Source organism: Anomaloglossus baeobatrachus, chromosome 5 (genome assembly GCF_048569485.1).
Source record: "Anomaloglossus baeobatrachus isolate aAnoBae1 chromosome 5, aAnoBae1.hap1, whole genome shotgun sequence".
Lineage (NCBI taxonomy): Eukaryota > Metazoa > Chordata > Amphibia > Anura > Aromobatidae > Anomaloglossus > Anomaloglossus baeobatrachus.
Window position 1 is genome coordinate 38,803,683 of NC_134357.1, and position 25,672 is coordinate 38,829,354.

The following is a 25,672-nucleotide window of genomic DNA, read 5'->3' on the forward strand; positions in this document are numbered from 1 at the left end:
CTGCTCTGGGACATCCTGCATTCTGCTTCTCTGCTGAGGTGCTGCGACTGGGGGACCGGGCTTCGGGATCTGGAGGGCACACAACACCGCGCTCAGCGGTCTGGTAAGCCACAGCCGGTCTCCGGTTGTGGACCTCTGTATATTCTCCCTGGGGTTCATTCTCTGGCAGAGCCCCCACTCCAGCAGCATGTCTCACACAAGGAGCAAGGCTCCAAAGCTTTATTCTGCATGTACTGCATGTAAGCTCCTGCTGCCTGAGCCGAGCACCTATCCACACTGTGATGGTTGCTCTAACTTGGCGGTGCCACAGCCTGGAGTCTCACCCCCAGTGGTCTCTCAGGCTGCTGCTGCACCTGTGACTGAACCCCCGGCCTGGGTAGAGTCCTTTTCTAGGTCCATATCCCAGTCATTTGCTGAGTCCATGGGACTTTTGTCCAGGACTTTGATGAATATGCATCAGTCCCCCCTCACAGGGTGCCTCTAATACTCTTGACAGAGGACTCCTATCCTCTGCCCTCCGTCCATCAGAGCTCACGGAGGATTATCCCAGACCCCGTCCTTCTAAGAGAAGGCGCAGGGTTTCCTCCCACTCCCCATCCCACGGCTCTGTCTCAAGAGCTGACTCTCAAGATGAGGAGGATGCCCTCACTGGGGGCTCGGAGGCTATGTATCCCATCGATTTCTCTGAGGGTGACTCAGATCTTAGTGATTTGATTGCTTCTATTAATTCTGTGCTGGATCTCAATCCGCCAGTGTCAGAGGAGCAACTCTCTTTGGCAGAAAAACATCAGTTTACCTCGCCTAAGAGAGTAAAGAGTGTGTTCTTTAACCACTCCAGTTTTCAGACCGCTGTGACCAAGCCCAGGGCCTGTCCTGACAAACGCTTCCCAAAGCGTGGTTCTGATGACCGGTTTCCATTTCCACCTGAGGTGGTCAAGGAGTGGTCTCACTCCCCAAAGGTAGACCCTCCGGTGTCTAGGCTCTCAGCCCGGACCGTTGTGTCGGTGGCTGACGGCACCTCACTTAAGGATTCCACTGACCGTCAGATTGACCTTCTGGCCAAATCTGTGTATGAAGCTGCGGGGGGCGCGTTTTCCCCGACTTTTGCAGCAGTGTGGGTTCTCAAAGCCATCTCTGCTTCTCTAGAGGAGATGCATTCCCTCACCAAGGAATCTATGCCTGAGATGGTTACCTTAACTGCTTAGGCTTCAGCTTTTTCATCCTATGCCATGTCTGCCATGCCAGAGGCTGCTCACCGCACTGCGGTGGCTTCAGCTAATTCTCTTGTTATCCGCAGGATTTTGTGGCTTCGAGAGTGGAAGGCAGATGCTTCTTCCAAGAAGTTTCTTGCTGGGCTCCCTTTTGCTGGTTCACGGCTGTTTGGTGAACAGCTGGATGAAATCATTAAAGAAGCTACTGGCGGGAAGAGTACTTCCATGCCACAAACCAAGACCAGGAAACCCGCCCAGGGTAGGAATCAATCGAGGTTTCGTTCCTTTCGTTCCTCCAACTGGTCATCCTCTAAGCCTTCCGCCTCGTCCGCTAACTCAGCCAAGGATCAGAAATCCAACTGGCGCCCAAAAGCGCGTCCGCAGAAGACCGCAGGAGGTTCTGCCACTAAGGCAGCTTCCTCATGACTCTCGGCCCGCTCCAGCCACGTCCTTAGTCGGTGGCATGCTCTCCCACTTTGGCGACGCTTGGTTAAATCAAGTCTCCGATCAGTGGGTGAGAGACATCATATCTCACGGCTACAGGATAGAATTCTCTTCCAGCCCTCCAAACAGATTTTTTCTCTCAACTCCCCCCTGCTCCAAGGCCGCCGCCTTCTCGCAGGCCGTGGCGTCCTTGCAGGCAAACGGAGTGATTGTCCCAGTTCCCGCTCAGGAACGGTTCAGAGTTTTTTACTTAAATCTCTTCCTAGTTCCAAAAAAGGACGGTACCTTCCGGCTCATCCTGGATCTCAAGCTTCTCAACAAGCATGTCCGGGTGCGGCATTTTCGCATGGAGTCTCTGCGATCAGTCATTGCCTCTATGACCCAAGGGGAGTTCCTGGCGTCCATCGACATCAGAGATGCCTATCTACATGTGCCAATCGCAGTGTCACATCAGCGTTGGTTACGTTTTGCGATAGGAGAGGATCATTTCCAATTCGTGGCTCTTCCCTTCGGGTTAGCCACGGCCCCTCGGGTATTCACCAAGGTCATGGCGGCAGTGATTGCGGTCCTGCACCTCCAGGGGTTAGCAGTGCTTCCTTATCTGGATGACCTTCTGGTCAAGGGTACATCCAGCGCAGACTGTCAGTGGAGTGTTTCGCTCACTCTCGCCACCCTAGCCCAATTCGGGTGGATTGTCAATCTTCCCAAATCCACTCTGACTCCGACCCAGAGTCTCACGTACCTAGGGATGCAGTTCGAGACTTTGCCGGCACTTGTGAAGTTGCCCTTAATCAAACAGTAGTCTCTCCGGCTGGCGGTGCGCTCTCTCCTGAGGCCCCGCCGTTATTCCCTCAGGCGCCTGATGCAGGTGCTGGGTCAAATGGTGGCCTCCATGGAGGCGGTTCCCTTTGCCCAGTTCCATCTGCGTCCTCTGCAGCTGGACATTCTCCGCTGTTGGGACAAGCGGCCTTCCTCCTTACAGAGGTTAGTGGCTCTGTCGCCACGGACCAGGAGCTCTCTTCAGTGGTGGCTTCGACCCCTCTCCCTGTCCCAAGGCCCTCCTTCCTGACTCCGTCCTGGGTGATTCTCACCACGGATGCCAGCCTATCCGGCTGGGGAGCGGTACATCTCCACCACAGAGCACCGGGCACTTGGACTCCGTCCGAGTCAGCCCTTTCAATCAATGTGCTGGAAACCAGAGCTGTGCTTCTAGCTCTCCTAGCCTTTCACCACCTGTTGGCGGGCAGGCACATTCGAGTCCAGTCAGACAACGCGACAGCGGTTGCCTACATTAATCACCAAGGCGGGACACGCAGCCGCCTGGCAATGTTGGAGGTCCAACGCATTCTTCAATGGGCGGAGGACTCCAAGTCCATCATATCCGCAGTCCACATCCCTGGCGTAGAAAACTGGGAGGCAGATTATCTCAGCCGTCAATCTGTGGACGGTGGCGAGTGGTCCCTGCACCCGGCAGTGTTTCAGTCAATCTGCCGCAAGTGGGGCACTCCGGACGTGGACCTAATGGCATCCCGTCACAACAACAAGGTTCCGGTTTACGTGGCTCGCTGCCACGATCCTCAGGCCTTCGCCGCGGACGCTTTGGTTCAAGACTGGTCCCAGTTTCGTCTGTCCTACGTGTTTCCCCCTCTAGCTCTCTTGCCCAGAGTCCTGCGCAAGATCAGAATGGAGGGCCGTCGAGTCATCCTCATTGCACCGGACTGGCCCAGGCGAGCTTGGTATCCAGACCTGCTCCAACTGTCCGTGGAGATGCCGTGGCGTCTTCCGGACCGTCCAGACCTGCTCTCGCAAGGTCCGTTTTTCCGCCCGAATTCTGCGGCACTCAAATTGACGGCGTGGCTCTTGAGTCCTGGATTTTGACGGCTTCTGGTATTCCTCCTGAAGTCATCTCCACTATGACTCGGGCCCGTAAGTCTTCCTCCGTCAAGATCTATCACAGGACTTGGAAAATTTTCCTGTCCTGGTGTCGCTCTTCCGGCCATTCTCCTTGACCATTTTCGTTGCCGACCCTTCTGTCTTTTTTACAGTCCGGTCTGCAGCTAGGACTGTCCCTCAACTCTCTCAAGGGACAAGTCTCGGCTCTATCAGTGCTGTTCCAGCGGCGTCTCGCCCGGCTGGCTCAGGTCCGCACCTTCATGCAAGGTGCGTCTCACATCATTCCGCCTTATCGGCGGCCCTTGGATCCCTGGGACCTTAACTTGGTCCTCACGGTATTGCAGAAACCCCCTCTGTCAGGCTGCCACTTGGACTAGTCTGCATACCTTTTCGAAGCACTACCAAGTGCATGCTCATGCTTCGGCAGATGCGAGCTTGGGCAGACGCATCCTTCAGGCGGCTGTCGCCCACTTGTGAAGTTAGGCTCCGCCTACTTCTTAGTTTTTTCTGTTTATTCCCACCCAGGGACAGCTTTGGAACGTCCCATGGTCTGGGTCTCCCAAAGGAACGATAAAGAAAAAGAGAATTTTGTTACTTACCGTAAATTCTTTTTCTTATAGTTCCGTATTGGGAGACCCAGCTCCCTCCCAGTTGCCTGTTGGCAATTTTCTTGTTCCGTGTGTTATCACCGGCTGTTGTCGTGGACAGAGTCTCCGGTTGTTCCGGTTCTTACTCGGTTCTACTTGTGGGTGGCTATTCTCCTTCAGCTTTTGCACTAAACTGGCTAGGACTGGCTACCAGGGGGTGTATAAGCTCAGAGGGAGGAGCTACACTTTTGAGTGTAGTACTTTGTGTGTCCTCCGGAGGCAGAAGCTAAACACCCAAGGTCTGGGTCTCCCAATACGGAACTATAAGAAAAAGAATTTACGGTAAGTAACAAAATTCTCTTTTTTTGCTGCAGTGCATTTCACACTTCCAGGCTGATCTACAGTCCAAATGCCACAATGCCAAGTTAATTCCGAATGTGTAAACCTGCTAAATCTGCAGGGGGTTGAATACTACTTGTAGGCACTGTATATATATATTATACTAGAAGGTGGCCCGATTCTACGCATCGGGTATTCTAGAATTTACGTATTGTGTAGTTCATGTATGATTTTTGTTATATATATATATATATATATATATATATATATATATATATATATATAAATGTTGTTGTGTGTAGTTACCAAGTGTTTGTGTAGGGCGCTGTACATGTTCTGGGTGTTGTCTGGGTGTGACGGGGGGTGAGAGCGGTGTTGTATGTGTGTTTCGTGTGTTGCGTTGTTTGTGGAGCGCTGTGTGTCTGTAGCGTTTGTGTGTGTGTGGTGTGTTTTGGGGGGAGGTATGTTTTGTGCAATGTGTGTGTTGTGCGGTATGTGCGTATATTTGTGTGTGCCGCGGTGTTTGTGTGTTGGGTGTTGTGTGTGTGCAGCGTTGTCTGTGTGTGTGGGTGTCTGTGTAGGGCAGTTGTTTGTGGTTCCCAGTGTGTGTGGTGTGTTGTGCAGTGCGCGCGCGTGTGTGTGTGTGTGTTGGGGGGAGGTGCGCACTCCCAAACATGCTCCATCCCCCATGCAGCGCACTCCCCATCGTGCTCCATCCCCCATGCAGCGCACTCCCCATCGTGCTCCATCCCCTATGCTGCGCACCCCCCATCGTGCTCCATCTCCCATGCTGCGCACTCCCAAACGTGCTCCATCCGCCATGCTGCGCACTCCCAAACGTGCTCCATCCGCCATGCTGCGCACTCCCAAACGTGCTCCATCCGCCATACTCCGCACTCCCCATCGTGCTCCATCCCCCATGCAGCGCACTCCCCATCGTGCTCCATCCCCCATGCAGCGCACTCCCCATTGTGCTCCATCCCCCATGCAGCGCACTCCCCATCGTGCTCCATCCCCTATGCTCCGCACCCCCCATCGTGCTCCATCTCCCATGCTGCGCACTCCCAAACGTGCTCCATCCGCCATGCTGCGCACTCCCAAGCGTGCTCCATCCGCCATGCTGCGCACTCCCAAACGTGGTCCATCCGCCATGCTGCGCACTCCCAAACGTGCTCCATCCGCCATGCTGCGCACTCCCAAGCGTGCTCCATCCGCCATGCTGCGCACTCCCAAACGTGGTCCATCCGCCATGCTGCGCACTTCCAAACGTGGTCCATCCGCCATGCTGCGCACACCCAAACGTGCTCCATCCGCCATGCTGCGCACTCCCAAACGTGCTCCATCCGCCATGCTGCGCACTCCCAAACGTGCTCCATCCGCCATGCTGCGCACTCCCAAACGTGCTCCATCCGCCATGCTGCGCACTCCCAAACGTGCTCCATCCGCCATGCTGCGCACTCCCAAACGTGCTCCATCCGCCATGCTGCGCACTCCCAAACGTGCTCCATCCCCCATGCTGCACCAGCATCAGCCTCTCTACCCGCAGCATCAGCCTCTCTCCTCCCAGCATCAGCCTCTCTCATCCCAGCATCAGCCTCTCTGTCCCCAGCATCAGCCTCTCTGTCCCTAGCATCAGCCTCTCTGTCCCCAGCATCAGCCTCTCTCATCCCAGCATCAGCCTCTCTCCTCCCAGCATCAGCCTTTTCTGTCCCCAGCATCAGCCTCTCTCCTCCCAGCATCAGCCTCTCTCCTCCCAGCATCAGCCTCTCTCCTCCCAGCATCAGCCTCTCTCCTCCCAGCCTACCCCAGCCTCAGCCTCCCCCAGCATCAGCCTCTCTCCTCCCAGCATCAGCCTCTCTCCTCCCAGCATCAGCCTTTTCTGTCCCCAACATCAGCCTCTCTCCTCCCAGCATCAGCCTCTCTCCTCCCAGCATCAGCCTCTCTCCTCCCAGCATCAGCCTCTCTCCTCCCAGCCTCCCCCAGCCTCAGCCTCCCCCAGCATCAGCCTCCCTCCTCCCAGCATCAGCCTCTCTCTTCCCAGCATCAGCCTCTCTCCTCCCAGCCTACCCCAGCCTCAGCCTCCCCCAGCATCAGCCTCTCTCCTCCCAGCATCAGCCTTTTCGGTCCCCAGCATCAGGCTCTCTCCTCCCAGCCTACCCCAGCCTCAGCCTCCCCCAGCATCAGCCTCTCTTCTCTCAGCCTCCCCATCCCAGCCTTCCCCAGGATTAGCCTCTCTCCTCCCAGCCTCCTCCAGCATGCCGTGCTCCTCTGCCGACACTCACACACCCGATCGCATACACTCACACACACACACCCGATCGCATACACTCACACACACCCGATCGCATACACTCACACACACCCGATCGCATACACTCACGCACACACACATTGACGATATTGCACATACGCGCTCATACTCACAACATCCGGAGATACCACATGCTTCTGGCCATGTGATCCTCCGGTAGGTCCTGGAAGCTCACAGCACAGTATCGCCGCCGAGAAGCAAGCGATATCCCAGGATGTTGTGAGTATGTGGATGCGATGTGATGTGTGTGTGAGGTGTGTGTGAGAGTGAGTGTGATCTGATGTGTGTGTGTGTATGTGTGTGTGTGTGCTGTTATGTGTGTGCGTGTGTGTATGTTCCGCCGCTGCAGGACCTTGATGTGTGGATGCGATGTGATGTGTGTGTGTGAGAGTGAGTGTGATCTGATGTGTGTGTGTATGTGTGTGTGTGTGCTGTTATGTGTGTGCGTGTGTGTATTTTCCGCCGCTGCAGGACCTTGATGCGCTGGTAACTATGCTACCATGGTTACCAGCGTATCTCGTCCCCCGCTCGCACGGGAGCCCACACCAGCATACGCCGGCCAGCCCCAGCAATGCGAGGGTATGTGTCGGCTGGTTTGGCGGCGTACGCTGATTTGGGCTCCCAGGGGTACAGTACTCACCTGGTAGTCGTGGCTCCGTGACCGTGTCGGTTCGGGGAATGCGTGGGGGGGCGGGGCCAGAGCTAGCGTGCATTGCGTGAGGGGGGCGGGGCGTGGCCGAGTTGCCAATGCCTGCAGGGTGCCGGGGCGAGAGGCCAATCTGTGGGGGGGGGGGCGGAGCCTGGGCGAGCGGCCGGCCAATCCGTGTGGGGGCGCAGCCTGGGCGAGCGGCCAATCCGTGCGGGGGGGCGGGGCCATGGCGAGCCCAGCGGCCAATCAGCTTTGTGTCACCGTAAGGACACAATTTTGGAGCAAGACAGACAGACAGACAGACAGAATAAGGCAATTATATATATAGATGTGGACAGTACTGTGAATTGCTATTCATTTTTTGTTTGTTTTTACCTTTGCAGACAATGATGTGAGGAAAGTTGGAAGTTTAGCTGGATCATCCTTTCTCTGTAAGTATATTGCCCACTGGTATTTGTAGGTTACCAGGCTAATATCTCAGTTCTCAATAATATATGCAGTGGACCTGGGTACCAGTGTTGAATTTTCACTACAGCGCCACCACAGGGGAAAATCAGCATTACACATTTCCTATTGAAATCAGAAGCATTTTAGAAATCAATGCAAATCTTAAAAGATTGCCATGCAATAGGTTGTGTTTGGTTCCTACATAATGGGTCAAGAGTGGCACTGTTTCAGTAAATAAAAAATAATGGGCTATGGTGCTGTTATGATGTGATGTCACATCTGTGATATCACCACCGATATGAAGTCTTAAATGGTATGAATCAGGCTATGTCCCTGACACCCCCATGTTCATGTAATCCATGACATGTCCATAAGAAGGATTTATACAAGATTTTGGAGGTGTCTGTGGGAAATTTTAACCCTTCATCCAGAAGAGCACTTTTGAGGTCACACTGATATTGAGCTTGCAGTTTTTGGTCTGGTTCATCCCAAAGGTGCTGGATGGAGTTGAGGTCCAGGTTCTGTGCAGCCGGTTATGTTCTTCCCCCAAACTCCCCCCTCCATGTCTGTATGGACCTTGTGCACTGGATACAGTCATTGGGAACAGAAGAGGGTCTTTACAGAACTTCCCAAAAAGCTGTAAACATCTATTGTCCACAATGTCCTGTGCTAAAGTATTATGCTTTCCCTTCACTGGAATTAAGAGGCCGAAACCTGATAACAGCTCTGAGCATCCTCCACCAAACTGTACAGCCGGCACAATGCAGTCAGGAGGGTAACGTTCTCAATTCACCAAACCCAGACACCTCCATCAGAGACAGAGCAGTGTGATCTGTCCTAGCACAGAACCAGCTTCCTCCAAAGTCAAGTGGTGGCGGCTTTACACCGCTCCATCCGATGCTCAGCATTGTGCTTGGTGATGTACGGCTCGGCATTGTGCTTGGTGATGTACGGCTTGGCATTGTGCTTGGTGATGTGCGGCTCGGCATTGTGCTCGGTGATGTACGGCTCGGCATTGTGCTTGGTGATGTACGGCTCGGCATTGTTCTTGGTGATGTACGGCTCGGCATTGTGCTTGGTGATGTACGGCTCGGCATTGTGCTTGGTGATGTACAGTTTGGCATTGTGCTTGGTGATGTACAGCTTGGCATTGTGCTTGGTGATGTACAGTTTGGCATTGTGCTTGGTGATGTACGGCTCGGCATTGTGCTTGGTGATGTACAGTTTGGCATTGTGCTTGGTGATGTACGGATCGTCATTGTGCTTGGTGATGTACAGCTTGGTATTGTGCTTGGTGATGTACGGCTCGGCATTGTGCTTGGTGATGTACGGTGGTTGCTACTGCTCGGCCATGGAGCCCCTGGAAGCCGCAGTGTTTGTGCTGATGTCACCAGAGGAGGTCTGAACTCTGCAGTTATGGAGTCAGCAGAGAGGTGGTGACTTTTCTGCACTCTGCTCCTCAGCACTCGCCCCCCCCGCTCTGTAACATTATGGGGTCTCCACTTTGTCGCTGAGCGGCTGCGGTTCCTTCCACTCCTCAACAATATAAGTCACAGGTGATGGGTAAGATTTAGGGAGAAATGTCATGAACTGACTTTTTACCCCAGTAGCTTCTATTGCAGGATGCGCTGGTATCAGTGAGCTCCGCACCACCGGCCGTTCTGTCACATGGTAGTAAAGGCAGACGGCATGGGGGGGGGGGGGCCAAGGTTATACATTGGGGTCGAAGGGCCAGAAATTTCATACTCATATGAACGAAAAATTAAAATGCAATGATTAAGATGTGTGTCCTCAATATTTTCTTCATATGTAGAATAGAGGAGACGCTTTGCTCTCAGCGGCCAATCAGATTGCTTCTTTAATTTTCGAATGAGCAACTGAAAATAAGACCTGTGATCTGATTGGTTCCTGCTGCATTTTTCGCACATTTTGATAATTTTCCTCTTAATAGTTACTATCCTGGTTGGTCTCCCTCTTGCAGACACCTCCTGGTGTTGGCCTCACAACCCATTTTCAAGCTTCTGTAATTTTTTTTAGTTGTTTTTTTTTTCCACTGTGCCTCCTCTTAATATATTGTCCTTAGTGCAGACAGCACTGAAGATGCTCTTACAATATATTGGTGATTTCTCCAGACATTTCACCCTCTTACATGATGTGATTCTTTCCGTTGTGTGTGTTGTATCTTCTATGTATCGTCCCTGTCATTCCTCAAACTCTTCTTATTCCCTACTTTTGCTTTGCCCTCTTAGTACCCGTGTCCGTATCTCGTACCTTCGCTTTCAGCAGAGGGGAATCATTGGCTGGCTCCCCAGGTAAACATGCATGGCTGTGTTCTTTAGGTGAAAATGGGTTGAAATTTTTTATATAGGTGGATCCTGTATATAGTTCATTCTATATGGATCTATTGCTGGTTAAATACAGTGTGTCCACCCATATCCTGTCCACCTCCATTAACTTGAGAACAGCGGCAGCTTTAGGCATAGAAGTGGTGTCTAGGTATTGTAAAGTAGCCATGCGCTACACAATGAAACCACCTATAGCGCCACCTGGTGGAAAACAACGGAGTTAGTATTTTTATCTCGAAAACGGAACGAGATAGAGAAAAAAAGTGAATTACAAAGTTGTAGGGCATCATCAATTCAATACGAATCGACACCTTGCATACAGAAATGCTATGATATGAAACCCATGATTTCCCCCCAAAACATTGAATGCTGGTCACGCATATAGCGCTCATTTAACTTTGATGCTCAAAGTGGCCCCCGTCAGCTGCAATGCACATCTGGACTCTGGACAGCATACTGTATCTTGCTGCACGTTGTGCAATATGGTAGGTGACACGTTTGCACAAGCATCGGTGATACGTCGTCGTAGGTCCTGCAATGTTGGTGGAGGGGTCGCATACACCTGCTGTTTGATGTGACCTCACAGAAAGAAGTCCAATGGGGTCAGGTCAGGTGAGCGTGGAGGCCACTCCACACAGCCACCATACCCAATGACTTGTAGGAAGGTCTCCATGAGGTATCGCTTCACGTCCGCAGCCTTGTGAGTTTTACACGTTCTAATCATAGCATATTCTGTATGCAAGGTGTCGATTCGTATTGAATTGATGATGCCCTACAACTTTGTAATTCACTTTTCTTCGTCGCTCTATTGGGAGACCCAGACAATTGGGTGTATAGCTACTGCCTCCGGAGGCCACACAAAGTATTACACTTAAAAGTGTAAGGCCCCTCCCCTTCTGCCTATACACTCCCCGTGGGATCACGGCTGCTCAGTTTTCATGCTTTGTGCGAAGGAGGTCAGACATCCACGCATAGCTCCACTGTTTTTAGTCAGCAGCAGCTGCTGACTATGTCGGTTGGAAGAAAAGAGGGCCCATACTAGGGCCCCCAGCATGCTCCCTTCTCACCCCACTTTCTGTCGGCGGTGTTTGTAAGGTTGAGGTATCCATTGCGGGTACGGAGGCTGGAGCCCACATGCTGCTTTCCTTCCCCATCCCCCTCAGGGCTCTGGGTGAAGTGGGATCTTACAGGTCTCCAGGCACTGAGACCGGGCTCCATCCACAGACCCAGAGAACCTGCTGGATATGGAGCTGAGTATCGTCAGGGACAGGGCCCTGCTACATTAAGGTACTCTGTGTCTCCGTACACATCGCGCACACACACACCAGCATTGCTGGGAGTGTTAGTGCGCCGGGGACAACAGCGCGGAGCGCTTGTGCTTTTATTCACTGCAGCTTAGCTGAGTGAATTTATGTATTAGGAACTGCCGCGCCGGCCGCGGCTGGGTGTTTTACACTGTGGCGCGGCTGGGACTTGTGGTGCGCCGGGGACTTCCGCGCTGGCCGTGCATAGGACGGCCGCGCTTATTACTCGAGTCCCCGGCTTTGCGGCCTAGTTTTCGTTTCGTTCCCGCCCCCAGCCCTGCCAGTCAGGGGAGGGGCGGGACGCTGTACAGAAAGTCAGCGCCGAGAGCTGGAGTCTGCTTTGCATTCTCCAGCCCCCTCACTGGACACAGTGGGACGCCAGTTTCCCGCTCTTGTCTGGGGCACGCCCACGGCCCGCCCCTCTTCACAGGACGCCGGCACCATTCCTGCATGCAGTCCGAGCTGGAGAAGGGAGACAAGCTCTGGGCAACCAGTCACAGGATTCTGGCGACCACACACCCGCTTTTGTGCGGGCGGTAAGAGCACCTGAAGTGCTGACCCCACTAATGCCGAAGTGGTCATTTGTACTTTATGCTTGTATGCTATACACTGCACTGTACGGTCGCTATTCTTGGATATATACCCTCTTAGATGGCTAGACAAGAGCAACAAAAAGCAAGGGTGCTAAGGCACAAGCTTTCTATGCTGCGTGTATTGCATGTGCTGAAGTGTTCATTTGTACTTTATGCTTGTATGCTATACATTGCACTGTACGGTCGCTATTCTTGGCTATATACTATCCTAGATGGCTAGTCAACAGCAGCAAAAAAGCAAGGGTGCCAAGGCACAGGCTTTCTATGCTATAAACAACAATCAGGTCCACACAGCAAATATACGTGTGATCATACTCAATTTATTAAATGTTACAAAAGCATACATATAAAATTGTGACAATGCAAATTCATAGATAGAAGCTACACAGATATGGAATAGGGAAAGAGTCGCACTACTCAGGGTGACCGCACGGGACCAGTGCACTCCGCAGTAATAAGTTACCTGCAGCCATGTGATGCCTCCTGACGAAACCGGAAGCGGTGAAACGCGCGTCGAGGTGGGAGTGGCTACACGGGCAGGTGCATACCGAATAGACACATGGCTGCAGGTAACTTATTACTATAGTCCTGTATCAGTGTAGGGGCACAATAGATGATTAATAGAGACGGCTGAGTGATAGCGCAATTCTGAGGATCTCGGTTTAACAAGGGATGATGAACCTTAATTAACTATGTGTGTATTGATACCACCAGTACCCTCAATGTTAATCAGAGCCCATAGATAATCTGCCATTATACATTTGTGTCTGCGGAGTGCACTGGTCCCGTGCGGTCACCCTGAGTAGTGCGACTCTTTCCCTATTCCATATCTGTGTAGCTTCTATCTATGAATTTGCATTGTCACAATTTTATATGTATGCTTTTGTAACATTTAATAAATTGAGTATGATCACACGTATATTTGCTGTGTGGACCTGATTGTTGTTTATAGGATATCTTATTCCCAGGGACACGTTGTATGACATATATGAGGCTAATTATAGGTTACAGGCTTTCTATGCTGCTTGTACTGCATGTGATACCGTTCCACCGGCAGGTTCCACTGACCCCCATTGTGTGCAATGCTCCCCTGTAGCACTCGCTCAGCCGGGGTCTCTGCTAGAGGTGGCCAAAGGAACCACCTGTGAACCCTGTCCAGGGAAAGGGACGGAGTGGCAGTTTCGGCTGATAGATTGTCTGTGACTATGACTAACATCTTAGAGACTTTGCAGTCCAGACAGACCATGGGCAATGTTGATTCAATGCTCCCGGGCCACCCTCATTTGGAACAAATCAGTGCTCCGGGGAGGTCCCATGCATCCCAGGGTGAAGGCTCTGACACGGACAACAGTCCCAGACAGCCTAAGCGAGCTCGCTGGGAGCGGCACTCGGCTTCATCACTGGTCAGGGTCCCAGCAGGAGGACTCTAATGATGAGGCAGACGTAGCTGATCAGGACTCTGATCCTGAGACCGCTCTCAAGCCGGATACACCGGATGGTGACGCCATGGTGAATGATCTTATAGCGTCCATCAATGGAATGTTGGATATTTCTCCCTCAGCTCCTCCAGTGGAGGAGTCAGCTTCACAGCAGGAGAAATTCCATTTCAGTATCTCAAGCGTAAATTGAGTACTTTTCTGGCCACTCTGACTTCAGAGAGGCAGTTCAGAAACACCACGCTTATCCAGATAAGCGTTTCTCCAAACGTATTAAGGATACAAGTTATCCCTTTTCACCTGACGTGGTCAAGAGCTGGACCCAGTGTCCAAAGGTGGATCCTCCAATCTCCAGGCTGGCGACTAGATCCATAGTTGCAGTGGAAGATGGGGCTTCCCTTAAAGATGCCACTGACACAGATGGAGCTCTGGTTGAAATCCATCTATGAAACTATCGGCGCGTCGTTTGCTCCAGCATTCGCAGCCGTATGGGCACTACAAATTAGTTCAGCTGGTCTGGCGCAGATTGACATCGTCACACGTACATCTGTTCCGCAAGTAGCGTCCTTAACCTCTCAAATGTCTGCATTTGCGTCTTACGCTATTAATGCTGTCCTGGACTCTACGAGCAGTACGGTAGCGTCCGCCAACTCCGTGGTTGTACGCAGAGCCTTGGGGTTAAGGGAATGGAGGCAGATGCTGCTTCCAAAAAAGTGCTTAATTGCCATTTTCTGTGACAGACTGTTTAGTGAGAGATTAGATGAAATCGTTAAACAGTCCAAGTCTAAGGATTCTTCCTTACCCCAGCCCAAACCTAACAAACCCCAACAGAGGAGGGGACAGTCGAGGTTTCGGTCCTTTCGAGGCTCGGGCAGGGCCCAATTGTCCTCGTCTAAAAGGACTCAAAAGGTTCAGAGGAGCTCAGATTCTTGGCGGGCTCAGTCACGCCCAAAGAAGGCAGCCGGAGGAACCGCTACCAAGGCAGCTTCCTCATGACTGTCGGCCTCCTCTCTCCGCATCCTCGGTCGGTGGCAGGCTCGCCCGCTTTGGGGACATTTAGCTGCCACAGGTCAAAGACCGTTGGGTGAGAGACATTCTGTCTCAAGAGCCTCCCGACCGAGCCGGTGCTCGTCTGCAGGCGGGTGCTCTCTAAAGGCAGAAGGAGTGGTGATCTCTGTTCCTCTCCAGGACCAAGGTCACGGTTTTTACTCCAATTTGTTTGTGGTGCCACAAAAGGGACGGGTCTTTCCGTCCTGTTCTGGACCTAAAAAACTGCTCAACAAGCATGTGAAGACCAGGCGGTTCCGGATGGAATCCCTCCGCTCCGTCATCGCCTCAATGTCTCAAGAAGAGTTCCTAGCATCAATGGACATGCTCCAGAGCACCAGCGTTTCTACGCTTCGTTATAGGAAACGAACACCTTTAGTTCGTAGCCCTGCCTTTCGGTCTGGCGACAGCCCCACGGGTCTTCACCAAGGTCATGGCTGCAGTAGTAGCAGTCCTGCGCTCTCAGGGTCACTCTGTGATCCCTTGCTTGGACGATCTACTCGTCAAGGCACCCTCTCAAGAGGCATGCCAACACAGCCTGATCGTTGCGCTGGAGACTCTCCAGAGTTTCGGGTAGATCATCAACTTTTCAAAGTCAATTCTGACCCCGACCCAATCGCTAACATATCTTGGCATGGGGTTTCATACTCTATCAGCGATAGTGAAACTTCCGCTGGGCAAACAGCGTTCACTTCAGACAGGGGTGCAATCTCTCCGTCAAGGCCAGTCGCACCCCTTGAGACGCCTCATGCACTTCCTAGAGAAGATGGTAGCAGCATTAGAGGCAGTCCCTTTCGCGCAGTTTCATCTGCGTCCACTACAAGGGGACATTCTCCGCCAATGGGACGGGGAGTCGACGTCCCCTCGACAGGGACGTTTCTCTTTCTCAGGCGGCCAAGGAGTCTCTTCGGTGGTGGCTTCTTCCCACCTCATTGTCTTCAGGGTGGGGAGCAATTTTTCTCCTCCACAGGGCTCAAGGTACGTGGACTCAGCAGGAGTCCACCCTTCAGATCAATGTTCTGGAAATCAGAGCAGTGTAATTTGCCCTACGAGCCTTCCAGCAGTGGCTGGAAGGCAAGCAGATCCGAATTCAGGCGGATAACCCCACAGCGGTGGCATACATCAACCACCAAGGGGGGACACGCAGTCGGCAAGCCTTCCAGGAAGTCCGGCGGTTTCTGACGTGGGTGGAAGACACGGCATCCACCATATCCGCAGTTCACATCCCGGGCGTAGAAAACTGGGAAGCAGACTTCCTCAGTCGCCAGGGTATGGACGCAGGGGAATGGTCTCTTCACCCGGACGCGTTTCAGGAGATCTGTCGCCGCTGGGGGATGCCGGACGTCGACCTAATGGCGTCCCGGCACAACAACAAGGTCCCAGCTTTCACGGCACGGTCTCACGATCACAGAGCTCTGGCGGCGGACGCCTTAGTTCAAGATTGGTCGCAGTTCCGGCTCCCTTATGTGTTTCCACCTCTGGCGCTGTTGCCCAGAGTGCTACGCAAGATCAGGTCCGACTGCCGCCGCGCCATCCTCGTCGCTCCAGACTGGCCGAGGAGGTCGTGGTTCCCGGATATGTGGCATCTCACGGTAGGACAACCGTGGGCACTACCAGACCGGCCAGACTTGCTGTCTCAAGGGCCGTTTTTCCATCTGAATTCTGCGGCCCTGAACCTGACTGTGTGGCCATTGAGTCCTGGATCCTAGCGTCTTCAGGATTATCTCAAGAGGTCATTGCCTCCATGGGATAGGCTAGGAAACCAAGCTCTACCAAGATCTACCACAGGACGTGGAAGATATTCTTAGCTTGGTGCTCGGCTCAGGACGTTTCTCCCTGGCCATTGGCATTGACTACTTTCCTTTCCTTCCTGCAATCCAGGTTGGAAAAAGGTTGGTCGCTCGGCTCCCTTAAGGGACAAGTCTCTGCGCTCTCTGTGTTTTTTTCAGAAGCGCCTGGCCAGACTCCAACAGGTACGCACGTTCCTGCAAGGGGTTTGTCAGATCGTCCCTCCTTACAAGCAGCCGTTAGAGCCCTGGGATCTGAACAGGGTTCTAATAGCTCTCCAGAAGCCGCTTTTCGAGCCTATGAGGGATGTTTCCCTTTCTCGCCTTTCACGGACAGTGGCCTTTTCTAGTGGCGGTCACGTCTCTTCGGAGAGTGGCCAAGCTAGCAGCGCTGTCTTGCAAATCTCCCTTCCTGGTGTTTTCACCAGGACAAGGTGGTTCTGCGCCCGATTCAGGAGTTCTCCCTAAGGTGGTATCCCCCTGTCATCTCAATCGGGATATCTCCTTACCGTCTTGTCATCCAGTTCATCAATGTGATCGGGATTTGCTTTTGTTGGATCTGGTGAGAGCTCTCAGAACCTACTTTTCCCGCACGGCGCTCCTGCGCCGCTCGGAGGCACTCTTGTCCTTGTCGCTGGTCAGCGTAAGGGGTTGCAAGCTTCCAAATCCACCCTGACTCGGTGGATCAACGAACCAGTTCTTGAAGTCTACCGTTCTGCGGGGCCTCCGGTTCCCTCAGGGCTGAAGGCCCATTTTGCCAGAGCCGTGGGTGCGTCCCGGGCATTACGGCACCAGGCTTCGGCCCAGCAGGTGTGCCAGGCGGCTACCTGGTCGAGTCTGCACGTTTTTACCAAGCATTATCAGGTGCATACCTATGCGTCGGCGGACGCCAGCCTAGGTAGAAGAGTCCTGCAGGCGGCGGTTGCCCCCATGTAGGAAAAGGCCATTTTACGGCCTATCACGAGGTATTTTTTTACCCACCCAGGGATTGCTTTTGGACATCCCAATTGTCTGGGTCTCCCAATAGAGCGACGAAGAAGAAGGGAATTTTGTTTACTTACCGTAAATTCCTTTTCTTCTAGCTCTAATTGGGAGACCCAGCACCCGCCCCTGTTTTTTTGGGGTATACATGTTAGTCATGTTGAATGGTTTCAGTTCTCCGATATTCCTTCGGATTGAATTTGCTTAAACCAGTTTATTGGCTTTCCTCCTTCTTGCTTTTGCACTAAAACTGAGCAGCCGTGATCCCACGGGGGGTGTATAGGCAGAAGGGGAGGGGCCTTACACTTTTAAGTGTAATACTTTGTGTGGCCTCCGGAGGCAGTAGCTATACACCCAATTGTCTGGGTCTCCCAATTAGAGCTAGAAGAAAAGGAATTTACGGTAAGTAAACAAAATTCCCTTCTTTTTCTCTATCTCGTTCCGTTATCGAGATAAAAATGCTAACTCCATTGTTTTCCACCAGGTGGCGCTATAGGTGGTTTCATTGCGTAGCGCATGGCTACTTTACTATACCTAGACACCCCTTCTATGTCTATAGCTGCTGCCGTTCTCAAGTTAATGGCGGGGGACAGGATATGGGTGGACACACTGTAGGTTTATACATGTATAAAAAAAAATCTTCAGTTTGGATACAATAAGACGTTTTATGGTTTTAATACGAAACTCGATTCCCTGTATATTTTATTCCTCGCTGGTTTTGACGATATCTGCTGCCTATCAGTGAATGAGAACAAATCCAAGAGGCTGGAAGTCTGCGCTGATCATGTCAATCTGACACAAGTTCACTTCTCATTTCAAGAATGAGCTCAGATCTGCTGTACCGAGATATTAACCCGCGCTAGTTGGACATGATCAGTGCAGTAGGGTCCAAATCACTGACAGCCAGCAGAGATCTTGAAAATGGTAAGATATAAAATCACAAAGTATATTAGAAAGTTGTAGAACTGTGTGCAATAACTAGGCAAGATGTACAAAAAAAGAAACACTGAAGAGTAGGAAAACTACATCAAGGTATGATTGCAACTGCACCAAGATGCAGATTAAGGCCTCGGTTCCACTTGCGTTTTGTATGAACGAGTGCAATCCGATAAAACATCGGATTGCTCTCACTCTAATGCAAACTATGGGGCAGCGTCCATCTGCGATTGATTTCTCATGCCTTATAGACATCAGAAATGAATTGCAGCACGCTGTGTCTGGCAGCGAGTCTCGTTTCACGCACCCATAAAAGTCTATGTGTGTGTGTGAAACATCGCACTGCACTCACATGTCATCCGACCGCAGTGCGATGTATGCAGAGACAGGCAGCAGAGGGGATGGGGAGAAAGTGTTCCCTCCCTCTTCTCCGCAGCTGTGATACGATCGCAAGATCACATCACAGTCGCATGACCCTCGGCTCCCGCTCGCAACAGAGTCATTTGCATATCGCTATAAGGTATGTGGAAGTGGAACCGAGGCCTAAATGTGCAAATCATCTCTACAGAGAGGAAGAGAACTTGAGCTATAGCGCCATCTACTGGAAGTAGCAATCCTAAAAGTCAATATTGAGCCTTTAATGAGCCTTGACACATAACTTAAAAAAAAGCCAAACCAGAAAGACATGCCAGCCAATTTGCACATTTAATTTCCTAAAGGAGCATTGCAAGGCATTTAAGTCTCCTCATACTGGCATGTCACTCTCCACCAGGGAAACCTTACCCTTAGTTTCCAATAGGCAATTTATCAGCTTGTAGCTAAAACAGTTTGATTAAAGGGGTTGTCCCACCAATTTTAAGAAAAAAAGAAAACACTCTGAATGGTGTAAAATGATAAAAAAAAAACCCCTTACCTGGCTGATTGTTCTTGGCCTCCACGTTTCCGGTTTCCACACTTCATGCTGTCTGGACAAATGTGACCACTGCAGCCAATCACAGGCTTCATCAGTGATCAACACTTTATTGCTAAAGCCAGGGATGGTTTGAAACTATAACGTCAATTTTTGCATGATTTGGACTGAAATACCATGTTCCCCCAAAAATAAGCCCTAGCAGGATTTTTTGGCCTTTTTTTGAGTAGGCTTGAAATATAAGCCCTACTCCAAAAATAAGCCCTAGTTGCTTACTCAAAGTAGCAGTGTCCTGAAATAGGGCTTGTGGAGCCCTATTTCTGGATACGTAACTTGTATTGCCCCTTGTGTTGCTCTATAGCCCAGCTAATTAAGTGAATAAATATTCACCCTATTCCCCGCCCTCCACCGTGAACTTTGCACGCACGCTCTATGCCTGCTGTACTATATCACTGTACGAGGATCGCATCTCAATCCTCGGTATCTCTCCTGAGCTGAGAGTGACAACTGCATATACATACACGCTGTCACTCTCGGATCAGGAGTGCCGTTGATGACTGCGGTAAGCAAGCACATGGCTAATTAAGTGAATGACTATTCAGCCTCATGTCCTGCAATCCCACTGACCGCTCTGAGTCCTGCACTGCACTTGCACTTTGCTGTATTACCAGTACTGTTAGGCTATGTGCCCAAGGTACTCTGTATCCGCGGATTTTTCTGGAGCTAAATCCGCAGCATTCCCCCGGAAACTGCAACTTTGCATAGGTGCGGATTTCGCTTTTTTTTAACATTCACTTGCATGGGCAAAATCCGCAGGTATCCGCAGGAATAATTGACATGCTGCTGATTTTTCCGCAGGGAAATCCGCACTATTTCCGCTGCGTAAAAAAAAGCAGCGTGGGCACAGCAGTTCCCAAATGCCATAGAAATGGCTGGGGAGTAGCTGTGCTGCAGATTGTTGAAAAAAACACGGAATTTCCGCGAAAAATCGGCGGCAAATTCCGCGCATTTTCCGCAGCGTGGGTACATAGCCTTAGCCCGAGGATCGCATGACAATCATCGGTGGCACTCCTGAGCTGAGACTAACAGCGTGTATGTCTATGGAGCTGTCACTCTCAGCTCAAGAGAGTTGCCGATGATTGCGATGCGATCCTGGTACAGTAAGGCTATGTGCGTACGTTGCGTATTTGCATACAGTTACGCAGCGATCTGCACCGCAGCGTAACTGCATGTGTCCTGCGTCCCCTGTATTAGGCGGGCTTTGCACGCTGTGACATCGCAAGCCGATGCTGCGATGTTGCACGCGATAGTCCCCGCCCCCGTCGCAGGTACGATATCGTGTGATAGCTGGCGTAGCGAAAATTATCGCTACGCCAGCTTCACATGCACTCACCTGCCCTGCGACCGTCGCTCTGGCCGGCGACCCGCCTCCTTCCTAAGGGGGCGGGTCGTGCGGCGTCAGAGCGACATCACACGGCAGGCGGCCAATAGCGGCGGAGGGGCGGAGATGAACAGGATGTAAACATCCCGCCCACCTCCGTCCTTCCGCATAGCCGGCGGCGGCAGGTAAGGTGATGTTCCTCGCTCCTGCGGCTTCATACACAGCGATGTGTGCTGCCGCAGGAACGAGGAACAACATCGTACCTGTCGCAGCACCGGCATTATGGAAATGTCGGTGAATGCAACGATGATACGATAACGACGTTTTTGCGCTCGTTCATCGTATCATCTAGCATTTACACAGTACGATGTCGAAAATGACGCCGGATGTGCGTCACTTTCGATTTGACCCCACCGACATCGCACGTGCGATGTCGCAACGTGCAAAGCCGCCCTTAGAGCGCAGCGCTTCGGCTGCTGCCCGAAGCGCGCGTTCTAAGAAGTGACATGTCACTTCTTTCGTGCTCTCTGCATGCTGTCCCCGCTCTGTCTATGGCAGGGGCTGCACTGAGAGCGCATGGAATCGGCTTATTTTTTTTTTTTCCATTACGGACTCTTTCTGCAGCGATTTGAAGTGCACGTGTGCTGTTCAAATCGCTGCAGAAATTTCTGCAGGGACAGAACGCTACGTGCGCACATAGCCTTACACACTATGCCTGCTGTACTGTATGAGTGCAGGGTTCAGATCGGTGGGCGGGATTCTCTGTGGGGAAGAGGGTGAATATTCATTCCCTTAATTAGCCATGCGCCTGTTCAACGCAATCATCAGTGGCGGCACTCCTGCTCTGAGAGTGACAGCGTGTATTTCTATCTAGGCAGTTTTGATTTTAAACATGTATGCTTTTAACATGTTTTGTGAATAAAGAATAACTTAATTTTCACTGAAGACTGGACTACGGGTGCTGGATTACCACTTACTCTTATTTAGAGTGTATTTCTATGCAGCTGTCGTTATCATTTCAGGAGAGATAATGAGTATTGTGGTGCGATCCTCAGGCACTAATACAGCCGGCAAATATAAGACACCCCCTGAAAATAATCCCTAGCATATTTTTGAAAGCAGAAAAGAATATAAGCCTCTGTCTTATTTTCGGGGAAACACGGGTATGATGACAAAAGCCCGCCGTTTTGTGGGAAGTAGAAAAAGTGACGAGGGACCCGGGAAACATCAGAATGGATCTGACAAGGGATTCGTAAGGTGAGTCTTTCTTATTTTATCATTTTACATCATTCCGAACTTTTTTTTTCTTAATACATTTTACTTGTTTAATAACATTGTAGTAAAATGCTATATAGGTGCAAAAGCAAAAGCAAGCGCCTTCCGTCACAAAAGGCAGGAATTCACATAGGGATCGTTTGGCTGAGACTCAGCTCCTTGGATTTCGTGGCTGTGTGGTGGGCACGCGTTGACTGCTAAGTAGGACCCTACCCTAAAAGGTGGCGATATAAAGGAAACCTGACAAATGATACTTGCTGCGCAAGCAACGGGCCGCATTGGTTTCAGCAAAAATGTTGGACCTTTGTGCTTTTGCAGACTCTTTCGCTGTGCATTCAACACTGATGTGGTCATATATCTGCTGAGGAGCTCAGAAAAAGAGGGATAAAAGTTACCAACTCCTCATCAGACCATCATAGTAGGCTGACGGAGTTACGCCACTTGCACTTGTTTAATATTTGGGGAGTATTTCACCCCAGTAGTTGTAAGACAAAACCAGGAGGGGGTAAAAAAAATATACAGAAGTGGTGCCCGTGTTTCTATTATACTTTTCCTCTGATTATTCCACTTCTGGTTTTGGCTACAAAGATTGAGGAAAAACTGACCAAATACTCAACATGTGCATGTGGCCTTATTCTGCACCCAGAAATAGACAGGGCTATAGAAGGCAGATGGTTCAACATTTTTAATGACACCTAATTGCAAAAAATTATTTTCGACCCAAAATACATGCAGTTAAGTAAAAAGAAAAAAAAGTGTCACTTAGGCCTGTTTCACACGTCAGTGATTCTGGTACGTTTGTGCTTTTTTTTTCTACATACCAGAATCACTGACATACGCAGACCCATTATAACCAATGGGTCTGCTCACACATCAGTGATTTTTCACTGACCGTGTCTCCGTGCGGCGTACCCGCGTGTCCGTGATTGCCGCACGGAGACATGTCCATTGTTTTCTGGCATCACTGATGTCCCACGGACCACGCAGTGGTGTGATCCGTGAAACACGTGCCAGAAAAAAACATGCATATAAAATAAAAATCATTTTCTTTGTCGCTCCATTGGGAGACCCAGACAATTGGGTGTATAGCTTCTGCCTCCGGAGGCCACACAAAGTATTACACTTTAAAAAGTGTAACCCCTCCCCTCTGCCTATACACCCTCCCGTGCATCACGGGCCCATCAGTTTTTATGCTTTGTGTTGAAGGAGGCACACATTCACGCAAGCTCCACATTTAGTCAGCAGCAGCTGCTGATTTTATCGGATGGAAGAAAAGAGGGCCCCCCACAGGGCCCCCGGCATGCTCCCTTCTCACCCCACTAATGTCGGCGGTGCTGTTAAGGTTGAGGTACCCATTGCGGGTACAAAGGCTGGAGCCACATGCCGTTTTCCTTCCCCATCCCTTAGAGGCTCTGGGAGAAGTGGGATCCTAACCGGCCACCATGCACTGGGACCGGGCTCCCTCCGCAGCCCCTGGGGGAATCTGACGGACAGGAGACTGGCTATCATCAGGGACAGGCCCTGCTTCTAAGAGGTACTCTGTGTCCCCTTGGGGACGGCGCACGGAGCGCCTGTGTAACAGACGCTGCAGCGGCTGCTGTGTTTTTTGTGACGCCGGGACTACCGCGCCGACCGCGCCTGTTTGCCGGCCGCGTTATTAAATTTAGTCCCCGGCTTCTGCGGCCTAGTACCATAACTCCCGCCCCCGGGCCTGCCAGTCAGGGGTAAGGGCGGGACGCTCGACTAGACGTCGGCAGTGAGGGCTGGAGCATACTTAGGTATCCTCCTCCCCCCTCACTGAGCACTGAGGGGCACCAGATTCCCGCACTTTATTAATCACGCCCACGGCTCCCTCCTCCTCTGAGAACGCTGGCAGCCATTGTTATAATCACTTCTGCCGGTGGAGGAATTCAGAACGAGCTCTACAGCTCTGGGAGGCCCAGGCAGGGAATCTGGTGGTCACACAACCGCTTTGGGCGGTCGGTAAGCCGCACCGGTTATAGGTGCTGGCCCCCTTGGGTGCCGAAGTGTATATATATATTTATATATTGTATACATTTTCCCTGTTCGGCCGCATTATTTGCCTTTGGCTATATACCCTCACTGATTACTCTAAGAGGAGACAACAGCATGTCGTCCGCAAAGAGCAAGGGTGCCAAGGCACAGGCTTATTTTGCAACCTGTACCTCTTGTGCGGCTATGTTACCTGCAGGTTCCACCTACCCTCATTGTGTGCAATGCTCGGCCCCTGTGGCACTCACTCAGCCGGAGCCTCAGGCACTGGTGGGACCCTCGGCTCAGGTAGAACCACCGGCTTCCACTGTCCAGGTGGCAGGGACAGAGTTTGCAGTTTTGGCTGAAAAACTCTCTGAGTCGCTTTCACAATCCATGGCTCAGTCTATGGACATATGGTCTGCTAAGATACTAGAAGCCTTGCAGTCCAGACCGGTATCACAGGCCCAGGGCAGGTCATTACCCCCAGGCCCCCCTTGGTCGGCGCAGCAAAGTGCTCCTGGGGTGACACCTAGGTCCCACGGGGAGGACTCCGACACGGACCGCAGTCCCAGACCGCCTAAGCGGGCTCGCTGGGAACCTTCCTCGCCTTCATCACGCTGCTCAGGGTCTCAGCATGAGGACTCTCTGGAGGATGAAGCGGAGGTCGCAGCTCAGGGCTCTGACCCTGACATTGCTCTCAATCTTGATACACCGGAAGGGGACGCCATAGTAAATGACCTTATAGCGTCCATCAACCAGGTGCTAGAACTTTCTCCTCCAACTCCACCTATAGAGGAGTCGGCTTCACAGCAGGAGAAACACCAGTTTAGGTTTCCCAAACGTACACGGAGTGCGTTTTTCGATCACTCTAACTTCAGAGATGCTGTCCAGAAGCACCGAGCTTTTCCGGACAAACGCTTTACTAAGCGCCTTAATGACACACGTTACCCCTTCCCCCCTGACGTAGTTAAGGGTTGGGCTCAGTGTCCCAAGGTGGATCCTCCAGTCTCTAGACTGGCGGTTAGATCCGTAGTATCAGTGGCAGATGGCTCATCGCTCAAGGATGCCACTGACAGGCAAATAGAGCTCCTGATGAAATCCATCTATGAAGCCATAGGCGCGTCTTTTGCTCCGGCATTCGCAGCCGTGTGGGCACTCCAAGCTATCTCAGCTTGTCTGTCTGAGATTAATGCGGTCACACGTACCTCTACTCCGCAGGTTGTGTCTTTGACTTCTCAGGCGTCGGCTTTTTCGTCCTACGCCATGAACGCCGTCCTGGACTCTGCGAGCCGCACAGCGGTAGCATCCGCCAATTCGGTGGCAGTCCGCAGGGCCATGTGGCTACGCGAATGGAAGGCAGACTCTGCTTCCAAGAAGTTCTTAACCGGTTTGCCATTTTCTGGCGACCGTTTGTTTGGCGAGCAATTGGACGAAATTATTAAACAATCCAAGGGAAAGGACTCGTCCTTACCCCAGTCCAAACCAAACAGACCTCAGCAGCGAAAGATACAACCCAGGTTTCGGTCCTTTCGGCCCGCAGCCAGGTCCCATTCCTCCACGTCCAACAGGTCAGAGAAGGGCCAGAGGAACTCTTCTGCATGGCGGTCTAAGTCACGTCCTAAAAAGACCGCCGGAGGAGCCGCCCCCAAGGCGGCCTCCTCATGACTTTCGGCCTCCCCAAACCGCATCCTCGGCCGGTGGCAGGCTCTCCCGCTTTTGCGACGCCTGGTGGCCACATGTCCAAGACCGATGGGTGAGAGACATTCTGTCTCACAGTTACAGGATAGAGCTCAGTTCTCGT

General features: G+C 51.7%; 1 protein-coding gene across 3 annotated transcripts in view; it reads left to right on the forward strand.

Moving 5' to 3' along the window:
- The window catches only part of CNNM1 (cyclin and CBS domain divalent metal cation transport mediator 1), a 114,447-nt gene that overhangs the window by 53,068 nt on the left and 35,707 nt on the right, over positions 1–25,672 (forward strand). For 2 of the 3 annotated variants that reach the window (XM_075348413.1, XM_075348414.1), the window contains exons 6-7: positions 7,818–7,865; positions 10,131–10,193. In XM_075348413.1, the coding sequence (XP_075204528.1) occupies positions 7,818–7,865; positions 10,131–10,193 (111 nt within the window). The remainder of the gene's footprint in view (positions 1–7,817; positions 7,866–10,130; positions 10,194–25,672) is intronic. The other variant, XM_075348415.1, reaches the window with a different exon arrangement.